At 39.5% G+C, this 10,196-nt stretch overlaps 1 protein-coding gene across 1 annotated transcript in view; it reads right to left on the bottom strand.

Annotated features, from left to right (window-relative positions):
• Positions 1-3,776: 3,776 nt before the first annotated feature.
• Positions 3,777-10,196, bottom strand: part of ZNF454 (zinc finger protein 454) — a 35,831-nt gene continuing 29,411 nt past the window's right edge. The window contains exon 4 of the mRNA XM_012649986.1: positions 3,777-5,136. Within this exon, the coding sequence (XP_012505440.1) occupies positions 3,806-5,136 (1,331 nt within the window). The 3' untranslated portion in view covers positions 3,777-3,805. The remainder of the gene's footprint in view (positions 5,137-10,196) is intronic.

Here is a 10,196-nt window from a genome sequence, read left to right as displayed (position 1 = left end):
GTATAAAATATTAAAAGTAAAAATATTACCAAAAAATGTATATAGCAGGAGTTGAGGAGGGCCAACAAGCCCACCAACTGCAAGATAGAGCAGGTGGGAAAGTTTCCTGTCTCCACATTATTCTGCCAACTAACCCAGAAGCGTGTGCAAGGGCAGGGAAAAGTGCAAGGGAACAAGGACAGGAACAAGCACAGCAGAGGAATCAGAAAGATGGAGGCCACGGTGTTCTCAGATTAATGTTTGGGGCAAATTGTTTTCTCTAACAAAGGCATTCAGTTGAGGGCTATGTTGTTCCAAGACTCTGAGGCTCAGGCACAGTAACCTGGAAGCCCGAGTCTGCTGCAGGGTCTAGGTACTGCTTCAGAGCAGTCACTGGACATGCGGGAAGGCAGCACCTTAGGGAGAAGCTGCTGTCAAAGCGAGGCACGTGGGTGGACAGGGAGAAGGAACCCAGAGGCAACAATCCGTCAGCTGGAGATGAGGAACACTTGACATAAGAGGATTAGAAGAATTCGAAAGGGGAAATTTGAAGCAATGTTTTCCTCTACGGAGTGGGCAGTTTCAGTGGCTGTTCACAGGAGCCCACAGACATGAAGAATATGCTAATATCAAAGTCTAGATGCTAATCCCCTACTCGAACTTTTCCTCTGGGCACAGTGAACTGGCACTTCCAATGGGTGTGCCCACTGGGTAGTTCTGAAGGGTGCGAGGAAAGCCCCAACGTGGGAGGCGCGTCCTGGATCAGCTTCTCCGGCTCTTACCTTTTTCTATGGTCCTGGTGAGGGGCGGGGACACTGGCGTCACGTGCAAGTTCACTTCTCTGCTGCATCTCCCGATGGCTGCCGTGCTGGGAGCAGTCTTTGTGCACTGCATGGAGCAGGGATGGGCTGGCCGTGTGAGGAAGGGGCTGCTGAAGACAGCACATGGCCAGCGGGCAGTCTGCAACCCCAAAGTGTCCCAAATAGTGGTCCCTCACCTGTCACAGTCAGAGTGTCTATGTGGCCAATTAACAGGACAGAAAAGCAAGGTATGGAATGAACTGCTTGTCCTAGGAATTACTGGATGTTTTGGAATTAACACAACTGAGGGTGCGGTGGTGAAAAACCCATCTCGATAACTGCTGAAATGTCTAATGCTGTGTGGGTCAGCTGGCAGAAAAGATTTCAGTGTTCTCAAAAATTCTCTTTTAGGGGTTGAGCCAAAGGTGATGCTGGCGCAAGTTAGAATGCCCGGGCAGAGAGCCACACTACTTCCGCTGAGAAAAGTACGAATAGCACCCAGGCAATGTGGACTTCCCTAGTAGAGAAGGCCATACAATAAGCTGTTAATCATATAGCAGGATATAATAAAGCCACTGTCTGGCCAAACACTGTTGCCATAAATATATCTGAGTTGGCCTAGACATATATATTAGGCCAGTGACTGACTTTTTGCCTTTCCAGACAGAGATGAGTGAATAGGCACCCCAGAGGACTAATTTCACGAGGACCCAAACCTGATAGGAAATGAGCTCAAGGAAAGTGGGCTGTAATCTCAGATGGAAGGCCTTCAAACAGCAGTCATTCTGCTGGAGGAACAGCTCCTGGACCTGTCACTGAGATGAATGAGACTCTGAAACTCGCTGCAGGTCTTGGCCCTGGTTCAACTGCATTCATTAAAAATAAACAAAACAACCAACTCAGCTTAGAAACGTGTTTCTCAGGTATTCACGGTAAGGGGATAGTCATTAGGACTTCCAGGTTATATGGACAGTAGTGAAGGCAGACGTCTACAGGAGTGAGCATGGTTTTTCAGCTTTATTGTGGAATTTGGGGTTGCCAGCCATGTGAGGCTGCGTGTGGACACACGGCACAGACAATCCCAAGTAACTTCTTGACATGCTGCTTCACATGCAGCCTAATAGGGGACAAAGTATGAGGTGCTGATCACCTAACAGGAGATGCTGGCCCACATCTAATAAAAGATGGAAGCTGAATTTAGATTACTTGGGCTTTGAAGCTGCTGGAAGCTTCCAAGTCTACGTTGCAACCAAGAGTCCGCTGAGTTCTACCATGATATAGAATATCCTCTTCTTACTTGGAGCTTGGGTACAGCATCCTGAAGGGCCAGCAGGTTGCCCGGCTTGATGTACAGCACTCCCACAAGCCAGGGACCTGCTACTTTGTTTTCAAGAATGGTAATTTACTTATTCTCCCACCTTCGTTGTGCAGCATGTTCCAGTTTGCAGTAGTGCTGACTCTTCCATCCCCTGTGGAAAGGGGGGGAGTGCCTCCACAGGCTGTGTGTGTGAAGGCGCACAGATGTCATTTTATCTCTGTGGTTTCAACGGAAAGCACTGAAGGACCGAAGATGTGACTAAACTGTACCTGCAGGACTAGTGTATCACCCAAACTTTTGGGCACGGACATGGTCTGTGCCAGATAACGTCAATGGTGCTACTGACCACTTTTTGACCCGCGGGATCACTCAACACGTTGCTTACCACTGTCAGAATTAAGTCTTTAAGTAGTGGAATGCCCTGATGGAAGAGAGGAAATGACCACTTCCAAATGCAAAGCAGAAATTCAAAACTCTCTGCTTTCCTATGAACACAGAATCAAGACCTTAAGAAACTTAGACAAAAGCAAGGCAAGGGCCAGGATTCTGCAGTTTAAGGATCTGGGAGTAGCAAGAACACTAAATATACTCTAATGTAGTGGACACAGAGCACTGTCCAGACAAGGGAAAGAGACTGGGTCAGAGTATTCTGAGAACTGGCCTTGGGGCTCTCATCTCATGTCAACCTCACATAGGGAAAGGGCAAGTCAAAGAAGGGGAGGTGGCCTGGAACGCCACGAGGCAGGTGGGAGCATCGCACAGCTGAGCAAGCCCTGACCGGTGCGTGTAGAGTAACTACAGTGCAGAACTATTGAGGGTAATGGCCACATAGGCCAACCCCCTACTTTAGAGGTCATACCAGGGTCAGAGCCAAGCAGAGCCCAGAGGAGCTAGGTAACCCAGGAATGTTGATCAAATGTTGCCTCCCAGATAGAGATTTCAAGTTGTGAAAGCTAGATTTGGGTGCACTATCCAGAATCATGGATGATGTCTGAGATCAGATCACCACACTCCCCAAGGACAAATGGGGGGCAAAACAAGTGACCCGGTGCTGACAGTTAGGAGTTGCTCAGTCAGAAGAGCATCACACCAGTCAACCAAACCATCCCAGAAGGACAACACAGGTAGTATGCGAGTGGACAGACAGATCAGAGAGATCTGACAAAAGATGGTTTGAAGCAAAAGGTGAGAAGTATAATTTAGATAATTCCTGGGCTGTTGCATGGTGACTGCACTTTCTTTACACTAGGTGTCAGGAGTGTGGGTGGAGAGAACTAAGGGCTCCATTAAAGATGGCAACTCTCTTATATAAGAGAATCCAGTAGAGTAAAATGCTTGTAGGCCATTTGACTTTTTGTTCCTTTCCTTTCAACCTTAATTTTTACAATTTCATAGTTTCTCTTAATAGTTAAAATGTAATTTGATATGCCAATTTTTATGTTGTCAATGAAGCTCCATTTTGGTTCTTATACTTGGTAATTCAGACTAATCAAACAGTACTGAGATTCATTTGAGGCAGCACTAAAGAATGAGAAGTATTTGACATTCTTAAATTCTCAAAACCCGCAAGACTGTGAAACTTGACTCTCAGTAAATAAAATGACTATCTTGATGTAAGCTTTCATAGTTATTCTCTACAATGGGTCCTCTTATGTTCAATAATTAATTTATTCAGTCTCAAAGCTCTTCCATATAAACCGCATTTGTATCACTTTTCTCCAATATGATGCCTCTGATGCTGAATGAGGTTTGCAGTCTGGTTAAAAGCTTTCCCACATTTATTACATTTATAGGGTTTCTCTCCTGTGTGAATCCTCTGATGTTGAGTGAGGTGTGTGCTTCGGATAAAGGCCTTCCCACAGATTCTACATTTGTAAGGTTTTTCTCTAGTATGAATTCTCTTGTGTTGGGTAAGGGCTGAATGGTCACTGAAGGCTTTTTCACATATATTACACATATAAGGTTTCTCCCCAGTATGAATTCTCTGATGTTGGGCTAGGGCTGATTGGTCCCTGAAGGCTTTCTCACACAAACCACATCTGTAAGGTTTCTCTCCAGTGTGAATTTTCCGATGTCGTGCAAAGGATGAGTTATCCCTGAAAGCTTTCCCACATTCATTACATTTATAAGGTTTCTCTCCAGTATGAATTCTCTGATGTTCAGTAAGGGAAGAGTTCACCCTGAAGGCCTTTCCACATTCATTACATTCAAAGGGTTTCTCTCCAGTGTGAATTCTCTGATGCTGAAGAAAACTTGTACTCTGATTAAAGGCTTTCCCGCATTCACTACATTTATAGGGTTTATCTCCACTGTGAATATTCTGGTGTTTGGTAAGATGTGCCCTGCACACAAAGGCTTTTTCACAAATGTTACATTTAAAAGGTTTTTCTCCAGTATGTATTCTATGATGATGGGCAAGGTGTATGTTTCGGATAAAAGCTTTTCCACATAAGTTGCACTCAAAAGGCTTCTCTCCAGTATGAATTTTCTGATGGTAAGTAAGGGAGGAGCTCACTGAGAAGGCCTTGCCGCATTCCTTGCATTCATAGGGTTTCTCACCAGTGTGAATTCTTTGGTGATGGATGAGGTGTGTGCTCTGGTGAAAGGCTTTCCCACATTCTCGACATTCATATCGTTTCTCTTTAATATGAGTTTTCTGATTTGTGTTTTGTTCAGTATGAATTTTCTGATGTTTATTAAGAGTTGAACTCTTGGAGAAGACTTTTCCACACTCACTGCACTCAAAGGCTTTTTTGCTAGGTTGAAATCCCGGACTTTGAAAAAGAGAGGAGCTCATGGTGCAGCCCTTCCCAGATCTATCACATTCCTGTTCACTGATCCCAGATGGGGTGTTCTGGTGAGTGAGTACCACTTGCTGCAAACTGGTCTCCTGGTCTCCACATTGCCATTCCAACAAGCCGGCACATGTCCAGGCACTATCTCTACTGAATCTTTCCTTTATTGTCCACTGATCCAATTCTTCTTCAGGGATCCCTGCCTTGAGAGTAGATTTCTTACTCACAGGCACAGTCATCCAGTCTGAAAGACATTAAAAAATAAAAATGTCTGTTTTATGCTAATAAAACATCTAGATGGGATTTGACGATAAGCCTGTTAATAACACTAACAAAGAGGTGGCAGTTTTGAAGATTTCTTGACGTGAAGACAAGAAAGTAAAGGGGAAGAGAAGTGAACAAAGGACTGCAGCAATGGTTGATCTAATGTATACTGCATAAAGCAGGAGCACTTGGAAGCATGATCTCAGAAGTCACAGGCTTGACTTAGAATCCTGAGTACAACACTTATTTTCTTTGTGATCATAGAGAAGCTACTTGCCTTTCTAAGCCTCAAAAAAACAAAAACAAAAAAACTTGATACACACCACACTATGCTAACAGATAAGAAAAAACATGTACCCTTTCTATTCTAGTGATATGGTCTTTAAGACAACCCAGATGTGGCCTTAAGAAACCATTGAAACTAGAGGTCAGCACTTGGTAGGGAAAAAACCCTCAACTCAAAAGTAACTACTAAAACCAACATTTTTATGTTTTATAGACTCATTTGAGCATTCAGATGGACAATAAAAAGCTAGGCTGTGTGATATGCTCATATCTACTAATAAAATAAGGACCTCCTATTGCTATGAGGAAGCAATGTCTCCAAACCCATATGAATAATGTGACAGCTATATGAGGAAAATGTATCATGAGGACATACAAATGGGAATAGAAGACTAGGAACAAAGCAGCTTATCTGCCAGGATATATCCAGTATGTCTAGCAAGGAGAGGTTGTAAATCTGGGGAAAGGAGTATACTGGTCTCAAGAAAGGGGACTTTGCTGCTGGGACAGGAGCCACGGTCCCATGAATTATCTGACAAAATGATTCCTCTTCCCAAACAAAAATTCCACACTTACTCAACAACTTTCTCACTTGATTTCATGGGTACCTTGATATTACCAAGCAGAATTCTGGATTGCATGTTAGTTTTCCGTACATACTTGTGAATATCTTCCTTTTAACTAAAGTCATTAAAGTCTATTTGAGACTTTCTAAGAACCGTAATACTACAGACTAGATTCTAAACAAAGATGATAGAAAAGTTCCTCAGAAATCCTATCAAGAACAAGCCTTCCTTATCAGTTTCCTTTCCCACTCACTCCAGAAAATCTTCTACAAAGAGCTACAAAAAAAAAAGCCAAAAACCTTTTTACTTATCTGGAAAGGTAAACAAGTACATTTTACAGCTAAAATCTTGTTGCGTTCAGAATAATATATCCTTGCTCTAAACAAAGGATGGTCACAGTTAAACATCAGCATTGCCAAATCTCAAAATATTAAGGACTAACTTTCACTTCTGGCCAAAATAGAGTAGCCAGTTCTACAGAACAGTTAGAAAATCTACATTGAAAAAAGGTATCTGTCTGAAGATATGAGATGTTACCTGAAGCAGACTTGATAGTCTGACATTTGGGAGCAAAGTTAAGTGGAAATACAAATTTTCTATAGTTTCTTGTTACTATGGAGCTAAAAATTGAAGTTCAGGGCCTTCCAAAGAGGAGGGGTCACGGTAAACATGTGAAGCTATCCATCGGGACCCCCACAGTGCCACAACCTAGTAGTAAGGGCAAACAAGAGGTTGACAAAGCTTAATAAACACTGTGACCCAACTTCCAGCTATTACAGTGCCTAGTTGGATTAAGATGGTTTTCTTAGACTCTAGCTACCTACCAGAGGAAAAGGCAAATCTTCTATGGAGGAAAATAACATCCAGAGCCTCTGTACTCCTCCACAAATAATGTCAGGGATTCAATCAACATATACGAGAAGCGCTAAGAAATTGCATGCAGAGGAAAAACAGACAACAGAAAAAGAACCATAGAACCCAGATACCAGAGTTATTAATAGCATATGTGGACTTCAAAATAACTGTGACTAATGTTTGATAAAACAGAAAAGAGTAGAATTACAACAGATAATTAGAACAAAAGAATGAAATAAAAATTCTAGAACTAAAAAATGCAATAATCGAAGTTATGAACTAGATTTTTAACGGTATACTAAACATAGTGGAAGAGAGAAACAGTGAACTAGAAAAATATATAATCAGAAAATATCCATAGTAAAACATGGAGAAAAAAATTAAAAAGAGACATATGGGACATGGTGAAAAAGTCAAATATGTGTGTGACTGGAGTTATAAAATGGGAGGAGGAAAATAATGTGGCAAAAACATTACTTGAAAAGAGAGAGGCTGAAAAATGAAATTTGAGAAGCATTATAAACTCCAAGTGGGATAAATACAAAGAAAAATCACCTAGGCACATCATAGTATAACTACTGGAACCAAAGAATGTCTTGAAAGTTGCTTGAAAAAAATACATTACCTTTAAAATAGCAAAAGTAAAACTAATGGTGTCTTTTAAATGAAAACAGTAGAATCCAGAAGATGATTAAATAATTTCTAAGCTGTTGAAATAACCTAATTGCCAAACTAGAATTCAACAGAAACAGAAAATATCTCTAAAAAGGTAAATATGAAATGGTTATTTCCATGCAAATAAAACCAGAGATTGTATCACCCAGCAGACCAGTATTAACAAAAAAACAGGAGTATTCTAGGCAGAATAAAAATAATTCCAAGTGGAAATATGGCAATGTTAGAAGGAATGAAAAGCAATGGAAAAAGTACATATGTGGATAAATAAAAATATTCTTAATTGTACAAAACAATAATTTTAATGTCTTGAGGGACTGAACATGTAAGTAGAATTAAAATACATCGCAAAAATACATAACAAAAAGAAAACAAAAGGTGAAAGGAAGAAATGCTGTTAATGTTTTTAGGTACTAATATTATCTGGGAATAATTAAAAGTAGAAATTTATTTTGGACAGTAATTCTTATTTTATATATACTTATTATATTATAAACTTATATACTTGTTTTACTTATTAGACTTACCACTAAAAGACCAAAGAAGGTAAATTACAAGGGTGAAAATGGCACAATAATAATAATTAATCCAAGAGAAGGCAAGAAAAAAAGACAAAAAGATTTAAAATAGATGAGTAAGGACGATTAAGAAATCACTGGAGGGCCGGGCGCGGTGGCTCACGCCTGTAATCCTAGCACTCTGGGAGGTTGATGCGGGTGGATTGTTTGAGCTCAGGAGTTCGAGACCAGCCTGAGCAAGAGCGAGACCCCGTCTCTACTAAAAATTAGAAAGAAATTAATCGGACAACTAAAAACATATAGAAAAAATTAGCCGGGCATGGTGGCATATGCCTGTAGTCCCAGCTACTCAGGAGGCTGAGGCAGAAGGATCGCTTGAGCCCAGGAGTTTGAGGTTGCTGTGAGCTAGGCTGACGCCACGGCACTCTAGCCCGGGCAACAGAGTGAGACCCTGTCTCAAAAAATAAATAAATAAATAAATAAATAAAATAAAATAGATGAGTAAAATAGAAAATAAATAACAAGACAGACATCAGATCCCACACATATTAGTAACCGATCTAAATCAAATTAAAAAACTAAGCTTTTGAGACTGGAAAAAAAAAAAAACGTGACTAAATGCCACCTAGAAAAGAAATACCAAAAATATAGACAGTGAAATATTGAAAATGAATGAAAAATAATATATCCCATAAAAGAAAGCCGGTATTATCCATACTAACATCAAACAAATCATACAATATTAGAGAAAATCGACTTCAAGGTATTTCATATTGACAAAAGGGCCAATTCTCCAGGAACGTATAATAAATTTCCATTTGTATGCACATAACTTCAAAATGTATAAAAGTAAAAAGTGAGAGAATAAAAAGGAAAAATAGGCAAATCAATATGCCACTCTCAAGGACTCAGAAATCAAAATATTAAGAAAAGGGACAATCTCAACAACCCAATAAACAAATTTAACCTAACTTATATACTTAGAACTTTATACTGAATAAGGACAGAATATACATTATTTTTAAGTGCACAAAGACCATTTACCAAAACTGACCAGACACTGGGCATTAGAAAATATTTTGAAATAATTAATACAAATATGAATTAGAACTTATAGTATGCAGCTAAACCACATTTATTAGGAAATATACATATATGCATCAATTATCAATCTCAAGAAATTAGAAAAATACCAAATTAAACCCAATGGAGACAGAAAGAAATAATAAAGAAAATAGAATTTAATAAAAAAAAAATGGATGGTCCTCTAGCAAGACAAATCAAGATAAGAGAGAAGCACATATTATCAACATCAAGAATATTAAAGGTGACATCAGGACAGACTCCACAGAGATTTATAAGATATTAAAAACATACTGAGGAAACTTTATATCAATAAATTTGACAGTTTAGATGAAAGACTCAAATTTCTAGAAAGGTAGAATGTACCAAAACTGACAGAAGAAGAAACAGAAAATCTAAATGATCCTGTATCTAATGAATACATTGAATCTCTAATTTAAAACTTTCTCACAAAGAAATTTTCAGGCAACTGTTGCCTCACTGTGAATTCTTCCAAACATTTAAAGAAGAATCTAAAACACCAATCTTACACAATCTCTTCCAGAGAACTAAAAATAAGGAACATTTCCAACTGGTTTTATAAAGCTAGCATATCCTATCAGAATATGATGAGGACATTAAAAATGTTAAAATTGTAGGCCATTTTCTCTCATGAACAGATGCAAAATCCCTAAACAAAATATTAGCAAAAAGAATACAGTGACATAAAAAAGAATAACACATCACAAATTAAGTTGAAATTCAAAGTTGTTCTCACATTTCAATTGCTCAATGTCATTCACATTAACAAAATTAAGGAGAAAAAAAATCACATTATAATTTCAACAGATGCTGAAGACATCAGACTTCAACATCCAGTCATGATAAAAACTCATAGTAGGCCAGGTGCGGTGGCAGACGCCTGTAATCCTAGCACTCTGGGAGGTTGATGCGGGTGGATTGTTTGAGCTCAGGAGTTCGAGACCAGCCTGAGCGAGAGCAAGACCCCGTCTCTACTAAAAATAGAAAGAAATTACTTGGACAACTAAAAATCTATATAGAAAAAATTAGCCGGGCAT

This window comes from Propithecus coquereli, unplaced genomic scaffold (genome assembly GCF_000956105.1).
Source record: "Propithecus coquereli isolate 6110/MARCELLA unplaced genomic scaffold, Pcoq_1.0 Scaffold308, whole genome shotgun sequence".
Lineage (NCBI taxonomy): Eukaryota > Metazoa > Chordata > Mammalia > Primates > Indriidae > Propithecus > Propithecus coquereli.
This window is presented reverse-complemented; position numbering and strand designations above follow the sequence as displayed.